Genomic DNA, 27,606 nt, shown 5'->3' with positions numbered 1-27,606 from the left:
ACGCCAATTACATAATACATTATACATAATCTAATCGTCCTTTAAATATTTGATTGCTATCTCACCTCTAATAGCATTTAAGATCCGTAACCTATGTATGCTATTAGTGATATGGCACTCGGTGTCCAGTTGTTCGTCGCTGAGGCCACGAATAGATTCCTTGTCCACGCCCGCGTTTAGCATGGAGTATGTGTAGATGGTGTATTCTGGTCCGATGCTCTGCAAGAACTCATTCAAACTACCAGTGTCGCGCGATGAGTAATCCGCCATTTTCTTTAGTTGCTGAAGTTCTCGCGTGAATCTGGAAGTTAACACAAATATTATTTAATAGAATTCCAAATTAATGAGTATTTCACGTGACACAGTTTAAAATAATTTAGATTATGATGGAAACCATTTCAAGTTATCCACTGAATATCATATTTAGCATTAATTTGGCACAAGTTAATTATTATAATATATTATTTTGTTACCTTTTTCGTTTGATTCCATTTTGTAAACCGATGTCTTCCTTCAAGTTTGTTTCGGTTATCTGCAGTAGTAAATCTCCATCAACTCTACTCTCGTAAAAGTTGTTTGCGTATTCGGAGAAGCCTATTTGCTTAACCCACTCGCGTACATCTTCAATGGACCACAGTGGAACCTGTTGTGACAGTTTGTGGGGCACCTCTTCGCCGATAAGCCGTAGCGCTTGAGCGGCATACTTGGATGCCACGGCGTTTGGACAACTCGCTACTTTCTTCAGAGATTCTATAGCTCCTATTTCCCTGAAGATTTCGGTGTTGCCTTGTTGCTTTTTGATACCAGCCTCCATACAGAAATGGAAAGCGGCGAGATTTCTGGCTTCCTCTCTTTTTGAACTTAAAACTGGAACTAATCTCTTCAACCAGTTCTTGCTCTGACCGTGAGCATGTGCGAGATTTGATCGCGCAAATTCCGAAGGATTATGCGACGTTACGAACGGCTCTACTAAATCTAAAGTACCAGATTTGAGCACGGCAGCTTCAATTTCTTTGTTTGCAACTAAAACAGCGATTGCCAAGCAGGCGTAGTACTTAATGTTGTCGTCGTTATGGAAAGCCAGAGGGAATAACCACATAGGTACTTTCCTCTTAATCATGGCTTCTTGGTTTTCAGCTCCACCATACAATGATAAGTTAGCAAGCGCTGTAGCACAATGCCTCAACGTTTCCACGTCGTTCTTTCTACATTCAAATAGAACAGCGTCTAAGCCTCCAAGTTTGATCACGTCGCCGCAGGTACTTTCACTGTGTTTGAATAGATGTTCCAAAATTCCAGTGCCAACTCGAGAATGATCCACTGAATTTGCATGTTTCGTACAAACACAGGCTACATTAACAACTTTTTCCAGACCGTTTTGTACCACGTGCGCTCTATTTTCAGTCGTGAGGCATTGTTCGAGAAGTTTTGCTGAAGAAAACTGTAACTCTGGATTACTGGACTCCAGGCAGTTTGCCATCAAAATATCCAGCCCGCCGGACGCCCTTAGTGTGTTGCAAAGGGAATAGCCTAGCTCATGTCCGTACGTGGGCACGGCCCACGCTCTCCTTAACATTTCATTCAATTTGTTAAAATGAACGGACGCATTTTTCATGTCAATTTGATTATTTTTAATGGAAGTTATGAAGGCGTTCATTCGTGATGAATATTTTTGTATTGCCATGTCTACATCTTTTTGGTTTGAATTTGCATTAAGCTTGTCTAAATCATCAAAACTTAAATTAGTAAGATCTTCGTCGCCCGGCTTGATTGTACCGTTGAGTAACTGGCTCATCTGAAAAATGAAATAGGAATATAAAGAAATGTTTCAATCTTAAAACCTTGTTGTATTTGGTTTTGACCGTAGCGTGAGTGGTCATACCCGAGCGAGGTGGTACCTCTGCACTGCAGTAAGTGGGATTGCCGGTGGCCTACATTACATTCACTCTACCATCAAACTATAAGAAAATATTTTCACGAAGGTTGCACTTACGGTTCTTCTGGTATTGTGCGCAGCAATGATTATTATCTACTATCAGACGATCTACCAAATTATTTACTAGCCTTTTGCTAAAGAACGTTTTAAATTTACCACGATTGTAAACAACCTATTAACAAGTGCTGGTTAGCACACGTTTAATATTTCCGCATACGTAATTTATTGTTTGTTGATCCTACTTCCTCCAGAATTTACTTTTATAAAGGCACTTTTTATACATTAAATAAGTAAAAATATAGTTACCTGTGAAGAGAGTAGTGTAGATTTGGTAGATAGGTTTTTGCTTGAGATTGTCATATTTGATTGTGCCACTGAGGAGTGTTCCTTGTGGGTGTACATGCCACTGGACGTGACAGTTTGGCGCGCTTGAGCCGAAGCCATGGCTTTCTTCTCAGCGCTAAACGCTTCTGTTTGAAGCCTGGAACTGGACGCAGACATATTGTTCGCTTCCTGTGCCGTCACTTCTCCAGCCTTGAGCGACCGCTGTTCCTAAAATTACACGAAAAAAACTTACTATTTATTCTCTAATTAAAGTGGATAACGGAACTTTACTTAACGCGTGTTTAATAAACTCTAAACCCAATTTATGCCTGCTTTGATTCGCGATTTTTATGTAACTGTTGGTAAGTTATAACCTCGTTATCATTTAAGATAACTTTCGCGAAGTAAGTGTTATCACAACCGTTTATTAAATTTTCCTAAAATATGACCTTATTATCACTTAAATCACTGTTATATTTAGAGAATACAGCACCACAAGGTTTCACAGAATGATTCACAAAGTAAATATTTGATAGTTACGGCAATGACGATACGCAATTTAGGTCTTGCACGTCGTTTCGAAGACATAGTTACTCGAATGAAATTCACCGCACGTTTGTCCCGGAATAAAAATCACTTTTATATTCAACAACATTTCATGACAACGTCATGATTCGAGTTGTACGTCCTTGTCGCTCCTATTGGATATAGGCCAAACGCACGAAACCCGTGGGCTTTCTAAGATAATTTTAAAGTTTGTGTACAGACGTCACGTGTCGTGAAGGTCGCCCGGGAAATTTTCCGAAGAAATGAACTCTCACCGAAGGATTCTCCGGGTACGGAGGAAAGCGCGACAGGACGCCACGGTGCACGGGCCACGGGGCGGACCCCCCTCCCGCGGACATTCCGTGTCTAAATTTAAAGCCGACTATTCGTGTACTCTTGCGCGCACGCGCAATAATTGACTTCCGCGTGTGCTGGCGCGCACGACGGTCAAACACTGACTGAGACAAGCATGGTTCAGCTCGTGCCGCGATAAGCGCTTCTAGATAAATGAGCTCACCGCCCCAGGCGATCCTCCGCGACGCAGCATCCTGCCGGTCCATGCGATAATGCGTGCTACCATGTTGCCCTTTCGAATGACACGGCTATCGCGTGTTTACGAATACGTGAACGGTAGTCAATGGCTCGAGTGTTATCAAGGCAAGAAATCCTACAGCACTGCGCGGTACGTGAATGTAGACGCGCCGCTCAGGGGTATCGATCGGTCGCATTCGTGCGAGGTCATGTCCTTCGGCGCGCCTTTCTGGCTCCACCGACCTTGCAGTCACACGATGTACGAAGAAAATTTTGTTCCATACTTTTTTATTACAACAAAATGCATATCATTACAATAAAATGTTATATGTCAACGACACCGCCGCTGTTTCAATACATTTAGAAGTAGTGTAGCGTCGTAAAAACATATTCGATAGTCCCGGAGAAAACCAAAATGTTTTTCTTGTAGTAAATTATTGAGCAAAAAGTTTTATAAATTAAATTTGTACAAAATATACAAATTATAATTAGTTTTAAAATGCTTACTTGTAAATAGGCGGCGTTTTGTTCGGCAGTGAGTCCTTCCGCTTGCAGCATTCTGTGCGAAGCTCCTGCAGCGCTCCTCTCGGCGTATTGCAGGTCACCGTGTTGCAGGCGGCGCATCCTCGCGCTGTTAGCGGCCGATCGGGATGCACTGTATCCGTCGGCCACAACACGCGTCGAGCTAGCAGATGTCACCCTAGCAGCACTGTACTTCAGTTCGTTGGCGGCGCTTGAACCCACTGCCACTGTGTTACCAGCTAATAATGATGGTTTTTCTGTGACGGGAGGTGGCGTGTCAGACTCGGGGAACGTAACTAGTGGACCATCGTTTTGGAGTTCTCCCATATCACCCATGTCACCAATATCGCCCATTTCACTGAGATCCCGAATATCGGGCAAATGCCGTTCACCCAAATCATCTTGATCAACTATGTTTTCCATTGAACTTCTTAGTCTGGAAACGAAAAAACCACACTTCACTATTAGCACTTGTTTAACTGTTGCGGAGGAGAAATCGAAAGTAATATAATTTAGTAAGTAAAACACAGATGCCGCGGAAACGTAGCGTTTCTATTGTTTGTCGGCGTGCTACTGCAAACACAGAGCTGAAAACCAGCGGGTGGGAATTGGCCGAGAGCCAAGGTCGCTCAGGTGAGCTTGCTCCTATCGGACTGTGGCTAATGGCAAAAGCATCTTTAATGTTCTTAAGAAGCTGTCTGTGTTATCTTAACGCCCATTGACCAAACATGAAACAAAGCATTGGCACACATGTACGTGTTATGTAAGGAGTGACTGATTTTGTAAAAATGTGATGGGTGAGGTCGGTTTGAGTGTTATGACTAACCGTTGTCCGAAGTTCTTAGCTGCTGAACTGCTCAAATTCTTCATTTCCGAAATAGAGCTTTTCAGCTCTGAAAGATCGGACTTCATAGAGCTGGCCTTCATTTCTGAAGCTGTCATGTGTTGCAGTCGCTGCGATGAGCTCTGCAAACGTTGGCTTGAAGCTGTGCTGCTCGATGTCGTGCTGGAAACCATCTGATAACAAAAAAAAAAAACATAGAACATCACACAAAACGTAATTGTTCACAAATTTTATCTCAACTTATTTAAAACATTTGCCTTGCTGGGAAAATATTCAAAAGCGCACTAATACTTTGTGTACGTATTATACGTCTAAATTCATTATCTAGACTAGAAGTGTGAGAACAGTTCAGTGCCAATGGTAGTGAAGTTTGAGAGAGCGGGCGTCACGCGTGTTGGCGCACCTACTCCGCCGAGGTAAATAAAGCTAGCGCAATGCAAAATAGGAATATAAAAATAACAAAGTTCTAAAATTACATTTGTAATGAAATATATTTTCACTCGTCAGCCTACTGAGAGCGTTTTGATATAAATGTCTGACATAATTTAGTTCGAGTCATATTTATAGTTTTTTTATATGGCATTATGTCAAATCACCTATGATTATGAATAATAAATAATATTAAAAAATATGTTGTAAAATATGCCATCAGACGTATGCCATCAGACGTAATTGAGAAGCGTAACGAAATGAATCAGCCGATGTGGGCGGGCGGGATGCAACAGATTATGGCCTTGAACCGAGCGGCCAAAACCTGATGGATTCTCAATGCTGCGTGCCCGTTAACAATATTTGTCTGAGGTTGAAGCGTGGGTGACAGCCGGCATTTACACACGGTGGGCGTCACGTATCTACTTTCGGGAACAATCCTCCAATTGTTGTGCAATTAAGACGGACTATTCAACTTCGGCTTTTGTACATACTGTGTTAGTTTCTAAAACTTACATACAATTTGATCGTAAGCGTGTACGGTAACGCTTGCGTCCTACGTTACGACATGTCACTTTGGTTCTGGCCAGGCGCCAGTACTAGAGTTTATGTCAGTTTATGCTCGTTCACTACTTCTGACAACAAATCACAGGTTTGTACAGTTTTTCTGAATATTATTGATGCGAGTTTTAATAATTTTATGTTGCTATGAAATATATTATAGACTACACTGTTAGTAAAATATATGTATCAGTTTGATAGAAGTTTTGAGCATATTTTTGTGCCCTATTATTTAGGGCACATGTTTGCATAATTTAGAGAGTCGAGAACTAAACTTGTAAGTGTATTTTTCCTCGCACTCATTCAGGTCGACCTGCAATATTTTATTAAATTTTTTGTGGTGAGATCTCTGTTCACGACTTTAACTAAAACTTATCAAAGTAGAGTTTACAAGATAAATGTAAATAAAAACTATTGTCATATGTTGTTGTATACAGGCTCATTAATATTGCGTTAATAAATAATACCATATACAAGTATATGGTTTCTTTCTTGAAAACATCACTTTATCATAAGTTATTGAAACCATGTTTTACAATTTAGAGCAAAATAAATATAAATTAAAAGTAGTTTTAATTTTACATGCCCTAAAGCCACTACTATCGAATAAAATTTGGCGGGACGGCAACATCATAGGTTCAGTCAGAAATACACTGACCCGCACACACTATATTCGGACTAAACTGCAAAATTATTAAAAAATCCGTAAACTATAACATTGGTTTATTATCGAAAATATTATTTATTCATGGGTGGTATTTAGCATAATGTTAGGAGACGTAAGGACCACTATGTGGTTTTATTTAGTAAAGCAATGTAAAAATGACCCTGTATGCATTTTTACGGTGCAATTAAAAAAATGTGATACGTGTTATTGAAGTAGTTAGTTACCTCTTTATTTTAGAATTTAGTTATCCTAGAATCAATAGAAATTTTAAACAAAAAGTAAAGAATAACAATAAAGCATTTTATTCATGTTTTTTAACTTGTAACTGAATTTTCTCTTTGTAGCATCAGATTCGTCCAAATCCTAATCACATTCGTCCAAAAAGTAATTTATAACTATTATACCTAGTTCCTGTGACTTTAAATTGTATTGAAAATGAAATAGTTAATAATATAGATAAATTTGTTTCCGGTCTGGCTGTATTAATTATTGTCTACAATAAATACTAAAATACTCCGCGTGTAAAACATTTCTAGGCACAAACCCAGCGTAACTCGCATTTATCTCCGAAGGGGTATGCAGAGGCGCAACTAGGGCACCCACTTATCGCCAAGTGTGTACCGTCTCATGATGTGATAGGGGCGATCGGGCACAAATTCCCGACTCCGGGCTGATACTGAGCAGAAAAACCCAAATATCACTTTGCCCGACCTGGGATTCGAACTCAGGACCTCTACGCCACCTAGGCAGTCAACTGCAACAATATCTTACAAATTCAACGCGGTATCAATATTATACAAAAATTGTCAAATCTATTAAAAAGGTGGTTGCTTTCTTAAATATAACGATCTATTTACTAACAACATTATCTACTTAATTTAATCTAAATTGCATCTGTATGTTACATACGTAACTAATACCTAACAATCAATTAAGTTTGTAATATACGTTCTTTAAGTTTGGCGGTCGATGAAGGTGACTTTAGTATTACCTGGAAACAACGTACATCCCACCAAGTATAGGTAGATTGTTTAGAATACAGTATCGGATATTATGCTTTTAAAATTGATTAAGATTATACAGCAAAAAGGTCTTAACGTACAAATATTACCGGTCGTATATAAGACAATGTTTGCAATTTTGATTGTAATGGTTATATGTGTCGTTCCCATCACTGGCCCCTACAATAGATACCATGTAATGTGCGCCACTGAGCCCCCATTTGTGTTCAAGTTTTATTTTACTCGCGTTGGGCGAATTCAAAATAAACACGCCATTTTATGAACCGACGCCGGAGCCGAAATAATCGAGTCTATATTTAAACATAAACTGCTGCTTGATTATTCTGAATATACACCATCGTAATCAACATTTTAAAAAACATGCCCTACTAATGCATCGTCTGATACACTTTCTAATCATAGAGAAACGTAGTCACTAAGAGTAAACAAGGAACGTATCAATACGTATAATGGTAGGGTACGTTCTTAGAGCATTACGTGTCATCCTGAGCAGCTGTCAAATAAAAAATTGGCTCGTTAATGAGTTGATATATTTATATAATTGTTAGGAATGATTGTTTAATAATTAGGTATTGGTGTTTTGCCAAATTATTATAAAGATATTGGCGCTCTCTCCCATACATTACTAAATTGGGCCAAATTGGGTGGCGATTAATTGCTTAGTGGCAGTTACCTGTTGTGTAGAGGAGCTGGTGACTTGTGTATTGAGCTGGTTCTGGCGAGACACCAGACTGCCCTTCTTTAAGTTCTCCATGACGGACGCTAAATCCTTGGCGCTACCGTTATGTTTCAAACTGTTGCTTCCATCGAGGGAGAATTCGGGTATCTGTAACAAGCGATAAAAATTTTATAATAGTGCTTAATTAGATATAGCTATTAATAATAACTACGTTAAAAAAAAAACAAACGGAAAATCTGTAACTGTAAACTGACCGTTGGCCTTTTGATATTTAGAATGGCGTGCAAGGACGCGCATTGTGATTGGAGGTTTATCTTTATAGCCCATCGACATGGGATCTCTTAATTAGTGCGCCACTAGATCTCCGTTTCGTTTGACCGGTTGCACTGAGATCTTTATGATAACGTGCCTATTCTGAGAGCGTTGTCTAGTACGTGGACAGGTTTATTGTGTGTTGTCCCGCTTTATCGCGATACCGGGAATTCTATAACTATTGCGAATTCGGCACAAGGACAGTGGGTTGCACATATTGAACTCGTTGAATAGGGTCATAGGAACGATTTACAGCATAATATCAAACTGTGAGTCATCGGAGAGTCCGGTAACAGAGTGGCATTATCAATCAGAAACTCAGCTCACGCATTCGAGTGTCGAACGCAAAGACACGCTCGTCGCATAATGATAGGCCCGCCTACGGAACATCCGCGCTGTGAATAGTGAGCCATGCCAATCTACCCGCACCACAGTATACAACACCGAACACTGTCCAGTGTCCGTCAACGATCCTTCTCAATCTTCACTCGCAATAAAATGAGTTGTGAGAAAATAGTTCTCACAACAATTCAACTTTGTACTCTCGAATTAGTAACAGGTAAGTTACGTAATGGTTAAATATTAGGACCGCCGTGATCAAACATCTCCATTTATAGCTATTATTGAATATCTTGCATAATGTTCACATTTAATAATCATGTTTTGATTGGTCCGCATGACATCGCGATGATTAACCTATCTACGGAGAAACAGTTGAAGATTCGCGTCGGATGACGCGCGTTGACGCGGATGGTGGTGATGTCATGGGCGCGCCGACCACCGCGGCGTCATCAACACATCACGATCACTCGGTATTTATCATATGCATTTTTTTTATATACATACATTCGCAATAGCGATAATTATTTCGCAATATTAGATATACTAAAAAAAATATATTCCTAATTTAATTCTGAGTAAATGAAAAAAATAGAGTTATTTTATAACAGCTTGATTAAATATTTTTATGTGTTCAGGCGGTTTGTTTTTCTTTGAACCGAGTTATATATCTCTCCATTACTTCATTGATAAGCGGAGATGTCGGTATGAGTAATCAAGCGCAAAAGACGCGAATCATATACGACTACGTAACAGGGTGATCCATGATCTGACACTCGACAGTGAGTCATAGTTCGCAGAAATTTCGTCACAGTTCCAGAGATTACGTTCAGAGAACTCGGTTAATAAGTAGGCTTCGACAAAACGATTACGCAATTAGCAATTACATCACAGATTTCAAGTGTCACATTCACGTCACAGGATATGTATTGTACATCGTAATTAAACAATGACAAACACAGATAAAGGTAGGTTGTCACGCGTGCTGATAACCGCTGATAATATTTCGTATATCACTGGCCGAACAGGTACGCAAGGTTCTGCTATATTGCATTTTCATCACAGAATTACTTAAATACTGGTGGTAGATCTCTCATATGTGAGAGTCCGCGTGGGTAGGTATCACCGCAATGTCTATTTCTGCTGCCAAGCAACAGTGTGTAGTATCTGTTGTGATTTGAAGGATATTGTAGCCAGCGTAACTGCTGAACATAAGACTTAACATCTCATTCTCAGGATGGCGAGAGCAGTGGAATACCAAACAATACTTCATGGGCGGTCGTATCGCTTACCATCAGGCGAACGGCAAGCTCGTCTCGATATTCAAAAGAATAAAAAAAATACTATTGGCTATTAAATATAATAATGAAATTAGTCATTACACGAACTGCGAATAATTTAAAATCAATGTATTTTTTCAGTATTATGTAGAGTTCTTAGAAACTGCAGATTGAATGACATCTTTGCAACTTACGTAATATTAATGCTATGCGTATGTGTCTGTCTGAATATAGTTTGCAAATCCCTGATGGTACGTTTAAAAACTTATTATTTCCTATAAAATAAACGATGTAACTAAAATATATGTGGTTTCTGACACTATTTAATAAAGAGCTAACTATTAATTGACATTAAATGAAATGACATCCGAAATTTGTTTTATTATAGCTTGGTTGATTATTAATTTTTATATGGGGTCAAAAACATTTTAATTAATAATATATTCCAAATAGGCCACTATTCCTTTATTTGTTTATTTGTAGAGACTTGCACATGTTTACCTATACCAGCACTGTATTATATACTGTCCCACTGCTGGGCACGGGTCTCCTCTACTATTGAGAGGGATTAGGCCTTAGCCCACCACGCTGGCTTAGTGCGGATTGGCAGACTTCTCTTAAATTGAAAATTCTTAGAAAATTGCTCGAGTATGCAGGTTTCCTCGCCATGTCTTCTTTCACCGTTAAAACAAGCAATATTACACAAATAATGCACACATAACTTTAGAAAAGTCAAAGTGTGTGCCATAGAGTTTACATTTTACCTATTTATTGTAAAAAAGGAAATTATGTAATTATTATTGTTAATATAAGGACATTACTCTATTACAATGCTTAGGTATAAAATAAGTTTATATTTTTATTATTATAAATTTCCTTTATAGAATTATGTTGTTTGTTTATTTATGTGTATTCGTATATGCTTATACATTTACATTTATATATGTTTTGTTTTCTATTCTGTGTACTTCATCGCATTTATCCTTATTGAACGTTATTTTTGGTTGTAATATTTAAACAAAACACTTACTTACTTTAGTTTATTGGACTCTATTTGTTTGCCACGTAAACGCTGCTGGGGATGGTGATAAATACAAATTATATAGTTTAAAAATATATAAGACACAGTTTTTAGCTAATAAGATAATCTGAATTATGTGTAAATTAAGGGAGAGACTATATTATCCTACATGGGTTGACATCAAATGGCCGAACGCAAAAATATGGTAAAATTCTTTATAATTCGCGCTTCAAGCAATTTGCAATTCAGATTGCAAGCAGGCAAAAGAGGTAGAGTATCAAGAATATTTTCTGCAACATCGTCGTAAAAATGTGTTTCCCTGAGACGCCAGGTTGTAGGCAGACAAAAAGGTAAAGAATATCCGAAGGTTATACTAGAGGATACGAAAATAAATAAGTCACGTCTAGAAATTTGTTAAAAAACATAAGCACTAATATTGTAAAGTCTATAATGTCTGCTTTTTCAATGCTGATAAACATGGCGATATGAGACAGTCGTGGATTTTTGTACTACGTACAACTGCCTTCATGAATATTGTTTTTATGTGACACGCATGTTCGGCGTACTGTCATGTAGCAGACTGAGTGTTACTGACATTTCTGGGTACTTTCTAACTGCTTCCAGAGTGTCGAAGAGCGGACATCGGTATGTTAGTATTTTATTATGTTAAAAAGTATTTTTTACGAAGGAATTCAATGAAGTCAAGCGTTGTGTAATTAGATAGTTGAAAGATTAATTACTTTTTATTTATACTTAAAAAAATCCGATAATTTGTTTTATTGTGGCATCTATTTAGTAGAGCGAAAGAATTAAGTCCTATTTTTAAAACATCATCAACTACAAGGAACAATCTAAATACTTATACATTTTCATCATTAGATATGCTAATAGTTTTAATAGAAAACTAGGACAAATCGACTTGAGTTTTAAAACGATAGCTATATCGTATGCTATAATAATCACCATCTATATGTAAGCAATTGACATTATAAATCCATTTGACTACTAAAGGCAACTGTTATTAACTCAATTTACATAGGTACTATGCGGTTCGAGCAAACGTAGGAAAACCATGTAAGAAAAACCCGATGTATCAACAATATTTATTTGTAACGTGCTTTGAATTTATGCTCGACAGAGCGATCAGTAAGACGACATGCAATGTCCGCGACCAAAATAGATCACAATTTAAAACTGTTGATCTTAATTTAGATGAATTCTGTCAAGCCATTAATGATGTAAAAATACCATTCAAGTATTCTATTTATAAACTATGTACTTACATTATATGGAATTTAACCAACGTGATCTAAATGTTATCGAAAGCGTGCAATTATTTTAAAATATTATTGTACAATGAAACACAATTAGCTTTTCCTCGTTCACATTATGTAGATAAGTAAGTAAAACCCGTTGGACTTGTCATGCAAACAAAACTCGGTAGCTCCATGACATAAATCGAAATTAATGAGAAGGATAATAATACTGCAGTGGCTATTCTATTCACGTCAATACACTGTGTCCACTTCTAAGAACTGCTTTCACGGTTAACTGTTCTGCATTTTCAAATTGATTTTATTTTCTCGCAACCGTAGCCGGTTTTACTGTAGGTCTTATATGTTATTCTATTATCGTTCAGTTTCTGTGTGGATTTATAGAAAATGCACCTTAATGCAAGATGCGGAACACTGCAGCATTCGTCGCGCGTTCCTTCGACGAGCCGTCGAGCGGCATTAACGAAGGTCAGTTTCGCTTGAACAATTATTTCACATGTGACGTGCCACGGGAAACTAATGGCAGTCTTACATAACTCGTGAGACGATTTGCATGCGCAGTTGTGTTGCTTGATAAAATCTTCGGAACATCAATAGCACCAATAAACCCATTTATAACATGACATTATAACTTCGGTTCAGACGTGATTAGTAAATTATATCGACTCTTTGGTTTTATGACTCTATAAAATTGATACTCTACAAAACGAGTTGCTAGTAACTAACGTTCATACAGGAAGAGATGATAATTGTATAAAAACAGATAAGAAAAAACTTCAAACCAGATTTTTGCTTAATATTACAAGATAAGAAAAATAAGTACATATTTCGTACAATGACAATATACCTACCTATCATTACAAACAACGACTGAGAGATACCAAAGAATACGTATATCATATTGTAATTTTATTTTCTTTAATGAAAATTAGTATTGATAATAAAAATATAAAAACTAAGTATATGTTTATTTTTTTGTCATATTAATTACTGTCGTCCTCTAACTTTGAACCAAACTTTACATTACATAACAAAGAAAATGTATGCGAACTATTCGATGGAAACAACATTTCCATTCATGAATGTGGGTAATTAAATATTTATCAGTCAGGCGAATACTTCTAGTCGCTATGTGTACCTTGGCAAAAATCAAGGGCCATTTACAATTGTAATTGAAGGTTTTATGTTAATTTTCTAGTGTGTTCCTTGGATGGACAGTAAAAAACGAAAGCCCTAAAGAAACTATAGGCCAATCAAAGCTAAACCGCATATTTGCTTGCGATATAGATTTGCAATAACCGCCGATAGTGGTACAATGGTCCCAGTTTTAGCAGTATACGAGTAGATTATAATGGCTTTACCTTGTACTGCGCCAACAAGTAAAACTTTTAACACGTACAAGTAAAACGTCTGTTCGCCAGTCGCGTCCACATGTTGTATTACCGCGAAGAGATAAACTTGTCTGTTATCAATAGAGAGCACTGTCGATCACTTATCGTCATCACAGTCGCGTGTGGTGTACGGGCAGGCGGCTCGCGGTACGTGTCACTGTGGCAGCGGTTCCGGCGTGACTGCCGGCCGCAAGCAAACTTTAACTGGCGACCACAATGGGCTAATTAGAATGGCGAGCCGAGTGCGGCGCGGGGCGGCGGAGCTCCACCCACGGAACTTTGTATCCGCCTCATGGACTGCTCTCATGAGATATTCCGATTATTTCCGATCTTATCAATTAGTTCTCATGAAAGGACAAGATCAAACATTACGGGTTGGTGCAGTATGCAGATTTGCCGGCACATTTTCGCTGTGAGAAACTCTATGAAGCTTTTGACAGGTTAAGTTAGACTTAAGTTGGGTAGTTCGGGAACATGAAAGAAAAAAAACTTCATATATTTTTTTAAATGGTACGTTTAAATTTGAATAAATGTATTTACGAATGAAATAGGAAGTGTATTTTTAGCACAGTTAAATGTAAGACGGAGCTTCAAAGTGATGTGCATGTCCGTAACAACTTGACTTCCTGTGTCCTCCGTCAGACACAACAGGAACAATGGAACACACGAGTGAACACTCTGGTTACATTATAGATATAATACTTAAAGAAAATATTATAAAAAGCACTCAGCAAGGGAAGGGAGACTCGCCACCGCGCCGCCGTGTCGTACAAGTCAACAACCTTTCAATGTCAGCCCGATACTCCACAGCGAATCATCGGCGCGGGTAATTAAATGAACATATCTGATATCCTTTCAAATATCGACTTCGTTCATCGTATGATGACAGAAAATAATTTATTATCGAAATTTCGATAGAAATACACTCATTATCAAGAATCACTGGAATCTTAAAAATGTTTTATGTTCCCATTAGTTGATAGTGTCGGGTCCATTGAAATATCATTAATACCAGTTGAGACACTTTGATACGCCCACGTCAAAGTTTTATGTGTTTTTCTTAGCCACGCAGATTCGCTTGTTAATTATGGGTATATATTGACGTTGCTGATAAATTAGAATTGCTAAATAGGTATTTATTGAACTACAATTCCGAGAAACTTACAATATAGGCTCGTGTCTATCGTAGACAAGTATGTGTTTAAATACTTACAATTTCAGCTACGTACTTTTTAAAATGCCAAAGTATTGTACTAAACAAAGGATGATTGTATGTAGAAACATTCGGTCTCATTCTTCTCATTCGGTCAATAATTTCTCAAAAGCTGCAAACTCAAACAAGATCTGACTCACAACACAAATCGTTGAGGTTGCTAACATAAAACATTATTGTGCCGTACCTACATGATTAGTATTAGATGTAGCGAATTAAATGTTTACTAATTTAATGACTCATAACAACTATTCATCTTTATGTAACATCAAATATAAATGTACATTATTATGAGACAGCTTGTCTTCATAATATATGTATATACAAGTTAGAATATACATTTAATGGTAGAATAAGGATATTTGGATTATGAAGATTACACTCCAACCACCCATGTTAGATAGGCAGAACACGACCGACCCCGTTATGAAATAAAATATTCGTGAGTAGAATTATTGCATTCATTTCGTTTTATATTAATACTTATATTAATATAAAACGATAAGGCTCTGTCACTAAGTCTGTTTATTTTTACGTAGTATATTATCTGGGTCTTCTCTCGTCAATACTTTATCATTGTCTTATCATATCAACGTTTCCTGCTAGTATAAATCCTATTTCCGTATTTATTGTTGTTGCAAGATTGATTTTATGAAGTTCGCCAAAGTATGTTTGACAACGAATGGCACATCCGTTTATAAACAGGACGGAAGAAATCTATTTTTATATCAATTGATAACTTGTTTTGATTAAATACCGAATCGTAATTTATTATTGAATATTTTTATCGCAACTAATAAACCTAATCTCATTATAATCGAAAATCATTTGTTTCAAATCATCTTTTATAGTGATAAATAAGGTAGATAATTCCTACCATTAAAATCCTATGTGAAAATAACATATAATGTTGTGAAACAGTCTTAATCTTCAATTCCATAATTCTGCATTCAGTAGACATTATCGAATAAAGATAATTTTTTAATGCAAGGGCAGGTTATTGACCCTTATTGACCGAGAATTCGAAGTGTAGTACTAGCGACTCGCGCAACTTCACATGGACAGCAAAGCCTTAGTTTTTTTCGTATAAAACCTTAATGAATTATAAACACAAATCTTCCTCATGAATCACTCTGTCCATTAGTGAAAACCGTATAAAAAACCGTTCGGCAGTTTCTGAGTTTATCGCGAGCAGACATACAGACGCGGCGTGTAGACTCTGTTTTATAATATGTAAAGATAAATATTATGTTCTTTAAAAAGGCGTTATTCTAAAAAGTTTTTATACGAGGAAAATGACAAACTGGTAATTTCCGATATATTCAAAATTCTGGCAAGTTAATGCGGTTTGTTCCGACGTGAAATATTACTTCTGCTTAAGGAGAGAAAAACAATAGTAGGCACTTTGTTTGTTGCACTGAGTCATATCAAGTGGTTGCAGTTCTACGTATAACGTAACTGTTTCACGGAGATATGACTAAACCGCATGAGTAGTCCATTCATAAGTATTAATTCGGTTCATGAATATCGAAATGTGCTTCATTCATAGTAATTGTGGTGATAAAAACGTACGAACGGTACTATGACTGGTAGAATGTTGTAAATTCAAATGATTTGTTGACAAATGAGGACGTAATAGAAATTCTGATGCGTCTTAGTATACGCACTGTCAATTTTAAATATTTGATGATACTTATTAGAAGTAAAATATTCTACCTATTAACACCACATAAACATTTAATCTACAAAAATGTAAAATTTGGTTTATAAATTGCCGTATCTAAATAATTATCATCTACATTTTACGCAAAACTATTCACTGTGACGTTTTTAACAATGTTTTATAAAATCTTTTATTATGTAGTCCAGTTATTAGTAGAGAATCAATAAGATCATTAGAATAAATGTTCGAGCGTTGAGTCATCGCGGGCGTCGGTTCACGTGGCTGCTTATCAACATACACCGGCGCGGCATTTAGCATAGTAGTTTTTACCTGCGCGTGCGCTGATTACAACCGTCAAGCATGACTCAGGCCCACATCCTGCTCGTTCGCCCAAACTTTCACACACCACCCAAACTTTTGACCTACATGCGCTTAGATTTCTTCTTTTATTTATATTTGATACTATATCAATAATTATTAAATGCAATTACGTATTGCACTTAACTTTATTGATTGATAATGTATCTTATCTATATGACATTAGCGATGTTCAAACCCGGAATTGTTTATTTACGTATAATGAAAATCAACATTCCGCCGGTTGTAGTGTTCGTTCTGAAAGCGATAAACTACTTTCGAGGTATGAATGAGTCATAGTAGTTTGGTCGGTCGATGATGCTCATGATAAAATATCACATTGGTAAGTATTTCGCAAAAAAAAAATGGATGTAGTCATGTAATCGACGATAACATAGCTATGGCATCATTGGTTGTTATGACATTTTGATAAGTAATTTGGTTATGTGATTGTGGTGATGAGTAATGTGGATATGAAAATCCTGTTTGATGTGTGACGAATAATAGAAGTATATATAATATCAGCCCTGTATAGCCCACCGCTGGGCACAGGCCTCCTATAGTACTGAGAGGGATTAGGCCATAGTTCAGCACGCTGGCTTAGTACGTTTGGCAGAATGCACATACCCTCAAAATTCCTATTAGAACTACTCTGGTATGCAGGTTTCCCCACGATATTTTCAGTCTTGTAAAAGCAAGTGATAATTTATAATAAACATAACATAATTATAGAAAAGTCAGAGGTGCGTGCCCTTGGGTTTTTAACCCGCGGACATTCGTCTCGGTAGTCCGTTCCAAATTCATCTAGGCTATCAGCTATGTGCGAGTACGAGCTGTATATAAAATTTGTTTCTCCTTAATTGTATGTTTTAAAACTTTAAATGAAGTTTCAAAGTCAGGTACACTATAAACTGCAGTGGATTTTCACGCATATAATATTTAATATTGTATTTAAAAAACTAATCTTTAAAGTTTTTCCTGGAAGTACCCATTCCATGGAAGATTTAAAGCTCTATTTGATCCATCAAATTACATTTTATTTAAAAGGAAACACTGTCGTGGAATAACTAGTAAGAAGGCTTTATGGTTTCTTTAACGCAAAATGTTATTATACATACAATGCGTTTTATTCGCCGACATGTCATTAACTACGTACAAATCCTCGAGCAATATTATCTATTTATTTTAAAATATACACGACACGTAGATAAACAAATAAAAATAGCTGAGAAAATTCAAAAATGATTTTTTTTTGTTGATTTTAATCAAAAAACGTTTAATTTTTGTACATATTTACGACATTTCTACTAGACCAGGGAGGGCTAATCAATAGCAAACTTAAAATAATTAGTGCACGCCATTAATAATTGAGAATGTATGCGAAATAAAATGAAAGTTCGAATTTTAAAAAAAGACGCCAGAAAAGGGGCCTGAATAAATCAACCATAGATGACACATTTTTTTAAATAACAGAACATTAAACAATAAAAGTTGGCCTTTTTTCATAAATAACGGAGAGTTATACAATAAAACTTCGCTCTCTGCACTAGACCGATACTATGATTTAGAAATAACACCCGATACTATATAAATAGTATGTTAATGAAATAACGGTTGTCTACGTGACTACCAGCCATGAAACACGGTATGGTGTCTGAAAACGTACCTTACGTGGTATGCCGACCGCATGAATGTTTGTTTGTTCTGTGACGAAGCCGGCTTGCGCACACGAACAATGTGTAGCCTGCATGAATATTACTATAATATTATTTTACCGTGCTTATAGTTCAGAACTTATACAGTTAATGAATACGATGGGCTTTAACTCAAGTCATTACTGTAGATTATAGACATTATTAATTTGCCAGAAAAAACTGTCTCCGTAATTAATCCAGTGATTAACGTCGTCAGTTACATAAACATCTTGTAATTACTTTTTCTAAGATTGAAACGACTTGAAGACGACATTGAAAGAGTTCAAATTAGTATAGTTTAGAATCAAAATACGAGAAGACTTGTCTAAAATTACAACAGAAAAGAGTAATGATAGTAAATTAGTCATAATGCGTACGTAAATATTATAATTAAGTACAAGTATAATGAAATCTGAAGTAAAAAAAAAAATACATTTCAGATAAATAATACGGATGCGCTATCTCTCAAATCATAAAAAGTATGAAACAAACATGGAGAAACAAAATATAATGAGTTTCAGAACAATTATACCTTTCCGTCGCTTAACAAAAATGTACATTTCCAATTTTGAAACTAATTATGTTACGTTGGGTGAACGTGTGCATTATAGTGCTGGATAAAAGCCAAGCGACACTCATTAATCAAGAAAATTACCCTTACGAATAAAAAAAAAACCTACTTCGCAATGGCATTGTAGTGAGATATACTTTTTATAACATTCTAGCTAAAAAGCGAACAAAATTAAGACGCTAATGAATATATCGTTCAAAATATCATTTGATAACTATTAAAACACATTGTTACGAATTCAAAACGCGTTTACGTTTAGGTAATGGTTACCGAATAGACAATCATTTGAATAATACGAGATATGAATCAATAAAAGTAATGGGAACGCAGATAATACATGTCTAGCGCGGTTGCTAACTGAAATTGTGTGGTATCACGGAGAGCGAATAAGACTGCGATAATAGCGTCAGTTGATACATATTTTAATTTTAAATTATCTAGAAAATTTTATTATATTATGCGTTGTTTTTCGTTTGTGATTTTCCATTTAAATTCTGGAAAGTATAAGATCGAAAAACTAGTGAACAAATAAATGAATGTGATCCAAACCTCTTGGTAATTATTGCATATGTTTATTAAATAAATCCAGAGCAAACCTCCATACATTACTGGTAAGTAATTTATCGTAGTTGACTATCGGTAAATTTGTTTTTAAATATGATTATTATCAGACGTTCTAAAAATGTTTTATTATTGCGTAATTAATAATAATAGCTATTATTTACCAATTTTCAATATTAAAAAGCCTATTTAATAAAGAATATGGGCGAAATCTGTATCCGCAATTTAAAATTATCTCGCTGTTTTTAGCCGTCTGATCTATCAAATACAACGGTGCAACTTTAAGTTGAGTTTTTAGTTGCAATTTGTAACCTCTTTTAATGGGAATGTATAGAATGAAAATATTTACTATGTGTGTCTTGCCGATTAATACAGGAACTTGTTCATTTTTTACATCCCACTGGACCATGAAAATAAATGTTAATATACTTTTCTCATATAAAATACTGTAAAACAACTAAAAAGGGAGTTAAATTTTCTGAAGCAAATCAAACATTTTGTAATTTTTCTTCAATTTCCTGAAACATGACAGGTATATAATCTCTCCTCGAAGATTAGGAATCAAGGATCTTGCTGTGTGTAGGCGGCGTTTGAGCTTAGCGCCTTTCATTCTATAATAAAGTTAATAATATTATTATTAACTTCATATAAGCCTTTCGTGCAAACCTTACATGGTAGGCAACGCGGGTCTCCAGCTGCCCTAAATGGTCATGTCGACCTTTGGTGCGAGGGCTGTGAGATCCTTTCTAGTGGCGGAATCCCCTTGATTATCAAATAAATTGACTTCAGTCACTAATAATTTTATGTTATTAGAAGTCATCAGCTATTTTAAATCCTATTAATATTATTTCTAAGATTCATATTCTAGATAGTCATATGACTGATTATAATTGTTCGCGCATATATATTTTTATCATCAGACTTTTTCAAATTAATGCATAAATTGCATTTGATATTGGTAGAGATGATATTATTATATTAGCATCGGATTAACAAGTTATTTCTTCTACCTACTTTCTATATTTTTCTATATGTTTTTACCTGATGAACATATTTTAATATCAATTTACGCCAACAATGTCTCTGATATTGCAACTGTGTAGATATGATACCAATAAAAGATTTTTTAAAATCTTTTCAGTTAATAAAATAAAAGACTAGACACACCTGTTTAATTTATATAGTAATGTATAAAAACTAATTTAAACTACTTAATAAGCAACATTAAGAACTAGAATAATTATTTCCCACCACCAGAAAGTTACAAAGCAGAACATACCCATCGTGCACCCTTTGAAGTTTTCTCTTGAGTAAGAAGGGATTCCTCTGAACGTACCTGTAAGAATATAATTAAAATAAGTCCCGGAAATATTTTCTTCATACAGTCTACATACATTATTCCCATTATTGGTCCCCACGGTAAGTTTCTATAGATTTTGTGTAGTCTCTACATAGAGATGTGAAATTAATATCCATAATATAAATAATAAATATAAATAAAATTAATAATGTAAAATCATTTTAAATTAAAGAGTTCGGTGGACAACGAATACAATTTTGTTTTGGAATTTAAATTATAAAAAATTAAGTGATTGTCACGCAATTTAAAACTCTAGTGTTATTCGATTTCAAGCTAAAATCCGTACGAGTGAAGGGGACCTGGGTAGAAAACTAATTTGTTTATAATATTAAACACATTACACGGATGTACACACCCACACGGAATTTCTGGTAAAACCCAGTTAAGAAAGCTGAGATTTTTGTCATAAAAGCGATCGGTAATCGTCGGAGATGAGTGCAATAACTCACTCTACACTCATGACGCATCAAAATATTTTTGTGTCAATGAATCACAGTTCGTTTACCTGACTATGTTTACAGTCATTATCAGATTTTGAACAAAAGATGGACGGTTAATTTGAAAAGTTTTTCTCCGAAGCAATTAACACTGCTTTCTTTTGGATAATGTAGGCAGTATACTCAGTACTATTGTTACTTATATTGTTCTCTTTCCTATTTTGAGGTATTCAGAGCACGGGACGAAGGTAATTACAATGAGAAATTAATTAAATAATGTGCTGGTAATGATAAAAAATTTCGAACACTATGACAAGTGCTTAATATCCTTGCTTATGCAGAAGAATGTAAATTTCTCTATGAAAGTCGAGTGTTCTAAGTCCACAGTGCAGAATTTTAGGGATTACTCCTGTGGAAAATATCATAATAGGCATGATCTTAATTGCGGTGGCATTTCATTGTGTTTGCAATTCTATAGATAAGTCGGTGTATTTAACAATTTTTTCAGTGGATTTGTAAGTTGTGTGTTGCAGGCTATATCGATTAGGTATATTATTATCGTAAGGAAATTGCTTTAAGGTCAGTTCGAGGGCTGAGACGGGTATATCCGGGTGAGACCTAAACCACAGTTGTCCCGAAGTTATGAGAGCTGGGTAGAGGCATAATATAGAGCTTGGCAATAGAAGTTTTTGAGTGGTTGGGTGCTGGTTATGGGCAGTCGTGGTCGTTAGCGAGCAGATCACCAGGAAAGTAACCTGCCCGCTTCCTTATACAAATGTTCATAATGCAAGTGTTTTGTAAAAATACATGTTGTAACCTATATGCTTAATACGGTTCCCGTAATATTATGATAGGGATTTTGACTTGTACTCTATAGTCCAAGCGTTTATATTCCTGAAAACATCATCTAAATATATTCTATGACTCATAGTTTATTATGTCAATTAGGTATAATGTTGATATATAATTTAATATACAGATACTATAATATTTTATGAAATAATAACAGTTTTGTTAATTTGCTAATAACACTCATTTATTTACTATAATTATTAATGAATATAATTTGAACGTAACAATCATTAATTAGAATAAAACATGTTAAGTATCTTTTGCATAAAACAATAATAAACTATATTCTTAAAATACTATTTGCTTTTAATGGCACAAAATGCATTTAAATAATTACGGCAAACATTAATTATTGCTTATTATTCTATATTATGAACGATATTTACAAACCGCAAGGTCTTTACGTACAAAATCCACTCTAGTACTATTATCATGCACAATTCGCTTTCGTCAAAGATGATAATTGGTGTAAATTGTGCATGTCGCCTCTGTGCCGATTGATTAAACTCAATGAATTTGGACTAATTGGGAACAAAGCGTAGTCTGACCTTAGGTGATAAATTAATTATATTCTTATTTTGCTAGTCTATATTTATGTATTACAAAATAGAAGTGCCTTTGGTAGGCAGGTATTATGGAGGCAAGAATTTATAAATGATTACAGTAAATTTAGTTTAATTATTAAAAGTAAAAATATATTTTTGTAGGCCGGTGTTATGTCGAAGAATACAATTTCTCAAAATAGAAATTACGCTGGTGGTAGGATATATTTTCTATCCGCACGGATAGCGATCACCGTACACAAGGTGTTAGGACCCGGCATAGTGGCCCACGCAAGTGTCGTGTTGCGGATTCAGCCTGTGTGTAGGTTACAACAGACCGGCAAAATTGTGTCGACTGCTAAGGGATAATCATCTCTCATCAGTCGACATTCTATTGGACCCCACTTTACTTACTATGAGGTACAGTAGGGTCACTTTACCGTGTACTAAAAATAAAAATTGCAAATTGAAAGCTTTTTAAAATTCACGGAATATACTTACTAATCGATAATTTAATTAAATTGAATATTAGTTATTGCTGTCATCATTATATTTCATATAAGAATATTTTCTCGAATTTAGCATCTGACGGGTTTATGACTATCATGACTGTCAATTAAATTAATTAAATTTAAATTTTATAGTAAAACTTACCATAATTTCCTGCTTGGGTGTAACAAGAAAGTAAGAATAATTAACAATAAAGGTTATTACACTAACAATAATTAACAATAAAATATAATTAACAACATAATATGTAACCAGACTATCCAGAAAGTAACTCAATCGGGAACATGAGAGTTTAAACAACCTGCGACATTTACCGAATTCTAAGAACAATAAAATATAACTCTGTAAAATATAACATTTATTTTTGACCACTCTTCAACCTACCACGCGTGAACTTTCATTGATTCATTGCGGTGTACCCACAATAACAGGACAAATCACATAATAAATATACATAAATATGAGGATACGAGGAAAACAATGCACTCGCTTTGGTCACAAGCCCATATTTTCGGCCTACGCGAGCACGCAACCGATATATTACGTCGATAACATTTCGCGATACGTGCTTTTAGTAGCGTAGGTATGTTTTTAAAATTGCAGGTCATTTTGATTCTGTCATGTATGCAACCACTTATTTATAAATCATTTTCCTTCTATTTTAGACAATCGTCGACGGTTGCATCATATTTTTAATTATGTAATGAATAATTATATAATTTTATTTTAATAATAATTGAATCACAAAATATTTTATCTAATATCCTTTGATTATACGAAATTCATTTGAATAATATTTATACCGGTTTCTGACAAATTAAAAGATTATATCTTCCTTCCTTTTAAAGAATGTTTAGACAGGTCATTACTGTTTTACAATTCAATCTTAATATCATAAATCATTCATATTTTATTCTGTTCATTACAGCACTAAGTATTAACTTATGCCAAGTTTGCACATGAACACTGCATGCATCGCGTACAGCGAGTGAATTAAAAAAGGAAGAAATTCTGAACCAGATGTTACTCGAACATGTTTAATTAGTAGTAATTAGGACATGTTAAATCATAAAATTAATAATCCTGACCCAAGATTTCGCAATAACGACATCTTGAAGAGAGGTTAAAACTTCGAACCCACACAGCGGTTTGGTTCAGACAGTGATGAGACCGCGCCAAATGAACAATGACTGACAACTGACTGACAGCTGAACAATTAATGTTTCCAATTCACTGCCTTTCTATTTGGTGATTTCTTAGCGATTTAAAGAGTTTTGTTTTTCCCTATATTTGAATATCTATATACATAAAAATCAATGTATGTTTATCCCCTATGTCTCAAACCATTGACCAGAGTGTGATGAACCTTCCTGGCCAGGAAATCTATATTTTTTCGTTTCTAATGAAACTTTTTGCATTATGCTTTGTTATTATTGTAACATTTATATTTAAGGTGGCATTGCAACGAAAGCCGGATATAGCTAGCATCATCGAAATATTTTCCGGAGTTTTTTGATTACCTGATTTTTCAGTCTCCTTTTGGCTATTTTAACTCGGCATTGGCAAAATATTCGAAATAAACGGTGGGACTTTTGATCATCAATACTACTGTGGTATTGATGATCGAAGGGTAGGAGCCATAATATAAAAAGAGAAGAAGAAGTTAGAATTGTTATAAAAATGCATGCCACTGTTAACTAACAGGAGTTACTGTCGTGTGAAATCAAGACACCACTATCAAAACTGTTAAGATTGACGTTAATAATGGCATTCGAATAATCGATAATAGCCAGATTGTGCGAGAATCTACATGGCTTTGATATTAATGATAATTAATAACACTCATTGTTAAAGTATTCGTAATATTTCGTTATCTTAGTGCGATAAAATTACTTTATAGTGTGTATGGAGTACAAAATGAGGACGGACAGATTCTTGACTTTAGTCTGGCTAGGAGTGCCGAAGGGTAAAATTTACCGAAAAGGAACTCGACATAACTTATAAGTACTAATATGTATAAATGAGGTTTGCAAACCGTTCTAATAATTAGATTTTACATCGATTACGAAAGGGTAGCTGGCAGGAATAGTTATATGGACCCTTCGCCATTGCTGGCTAGTACAATAGTATGGCTTTCATAACTTCTGCGGTTGTGGAGTTTATTTAGGAAACTATCTTGTCAGTACACCGGCCGGGTATCTAACTATCTCGGGAATCGAACCTGCTGTTTCACGCTAGATTGTCGACTCACCTACACACAGAGGCTGTCAGATCCCGCATTGACTCCCATAGTCAGAACATAATAATGAAGAGTATTATCATTGCTGTCTTGGTAATGTGTTCAACTGTCTTAATTTTGATTGACATCAACAATCTTTTGTTAGAGTGGGTTCATTGGGGTCGGTTTTAAATTTTACGACGTATAAATCACTTGTTACAAATTGACGACAGAGCTATCGTGTTACACTTTACAGATGAGATTAAGTAATTTGATCTTGGAATTCAATCCGGTTATTAAATAATTGTGCTAGTATCTATGGAGATGTTATTACTTTAACCTTTTTTGTCTGTTCCAGGTTATTTAGGAATTCATTTGAGAAAAGTTTTGCAACTATTCGAAACAGTATATGCATACATAGCCATATATGTATAGTATAAACGGGATTTTAACTTTTCCACTAAGTGATATTCATTAATCCATGTTTAGTAATTCGTTTTCATACTTTAATAATTGGTATTCAAAATTAACACTAATTAAGTAATACTGTGATGAAAAACGTTTATTAGCGTAACCTGTAATGTGTTTCAAGACTTCCGATTTGTAAATTCTAATTTATCACCATAACTCCTTGTAAAGCAAATGGTTAACGAGTGAAATTAATAAAATATGAGGTTATGCAATTAAATTCATTGTTTATTAATGTGTTTGGTTGTTATTCTAGCGTATTACAGTTGGTTTCATCAGATGATTACTTACAAGTTTTGATATCGCAAATAGATTTATTTATATTAATTGAAATACAAATTATGTCTCGGCAGATGTTGATGATATTGGCAAACTTGGCAGCACTTTGCGAAACAGAGCTGAAGGTGGGGCTTAGTGGCATTCTTTGGGAGGGACATATGTCCAGCAGTAGTCTGACACGGGCTGAAATTGATCAAGGATAGACAGTGCAACGATATATAAAATAGAGACGAACGCACAAATCAGTACGAAACAAACGTGAATGAATCCTTAATGGTCAATAATCTCAAAGTATGAGCAATTTAATTCAGCTTAAGACGAGGCGTGGGCACATCGCAGCTCATAAGTGCGTTGTAAACTCAATAAGCGCCGAGACGGCTGTAGGCGGCCGGAAAATGGACCGGTGTTGTCGACTTCCTACTTACAGTAGTCGGCGTTCGGCGGAAACGCTATTTTTGGCGCCCACCGTCGCTTCCTCCGAGGAAAGTCCACTTGAATGCAATCATTGAGCCTGATCATACCGCTCGTTGTTACCATGTACACTTTTATTAAGTTAGAATGCATTCGGATTTTTTTTATTAGTCACTGCAGTTTGGTGTCCTAACGATTTTTAATCAGATTTTTTTTTTTTTTTAAGTTACGTATGTAGCCTACAATTTTAAATGTATTGGATGAGCAACATATTATGTGCAGTTTACTTTTATCAAATAATATTTACATTGCGTCGAGGTAGGTTGTGCATTTTCTTGCAAAGTTTTGCATTATTGTGCACAATTAATATATTAAGCAACTGAGGAACTGAATTGAACTGACCTAGTGGATACGAGCTTATATCTCTCCAAATAAATTAAATGTTACTTGTAAATTTCTTGGAATCCGTCATATTATAAGAGTTGTTAAATAACGAAATCTTTGTAGTTTGAAATAATTTTTGTATAAATATAATTTTAATATCATTAAGAGTGCCTCGATGGCACTGTTTTATTACGGTACGACTGCAGTGCTTAGATCTCGAGTTTGATCCTCGGGTAAAGTAGTATTTTGCTTAATTTAGGCATAGCTACAGATTATAAATATAATTATACAAAAAGGATGCATAATAAAATAGTATTAACAGAGCTAAATTCTAACTCCAATAAAAACTACGCACAACATAATTACAGGTTTTGAGCGGTATGCTGGGTTTTCTGCTCAGTATCAGTC

The 27,606-nt window shown here is 35.4% G+C and overlaps 1 protein-coding gene across 5 annotated transcripts in view; it reads right to left on the bottom strand.

Annotated features, from left to right (window-relative positions):
- The window catches only part of LOC115454008 (NAD(+) hydrolase sarm1), an 81,199-nt gene that overhangs the window by 2,776 nt on the left and 50,817 nt on the right, over positions 1-27,606 (bottom strand). For 3 of the 5 annotated variants that reach the window (XM_030182753.2, XM_030182760.2, XM_030182774.2), the window contains 7 exons: positions 21,017-21,073; positions 8,056-8,208; positions 4,686-4,876; positions 3,845-4,295; positions 2,243-2,488; positions 474-1,795; positions 66-301 (listed from right to left, as the gene is read on the bottom strand). In XM_030182753.2, coding sequence (XP_030038613.1) covers positions 66-301; positions 474-1,795; positions 2,243-2,488; positions 3,845-4,295; positions 4,686-4,876; positions 8,056-8,208; positions 21,017-21,073 — 2,656 coding nt within the window. The remainder of the gene's footprint in view (positions 1-65; positions 302-473; positions 1,796-2,242; positions 2,489-3,844; positions 4,296-4,685; positions 4,877-8,055; positions 8,209-21,016; positions 21,074-27,606) is intronic. The other 2 variants (XM_030182767.2, XM_030182781.2) reach the window with 1 other exon arrangement.

The sequence above is a fragment of the Manduca sexta genome, chromosome 17 (genome assembly GCF_014839805.1).
Source record: "Manduca sexta isolate Smith_Timp_Sample1 chromosome 17, JHU_Msex_v1.0, whole genome shotgun sequence".
NCBI lineage: Eukaryota > Metazoa > Arthropoda > Insecta > Lepidoptera > Sphingidae > Manduca > Manduca sexta.
The sequence above is the reverse complement of the archived record's forward strand: the minus strand, read 5'-3'. Positions and strand labels throughout refer to the sequence as shown.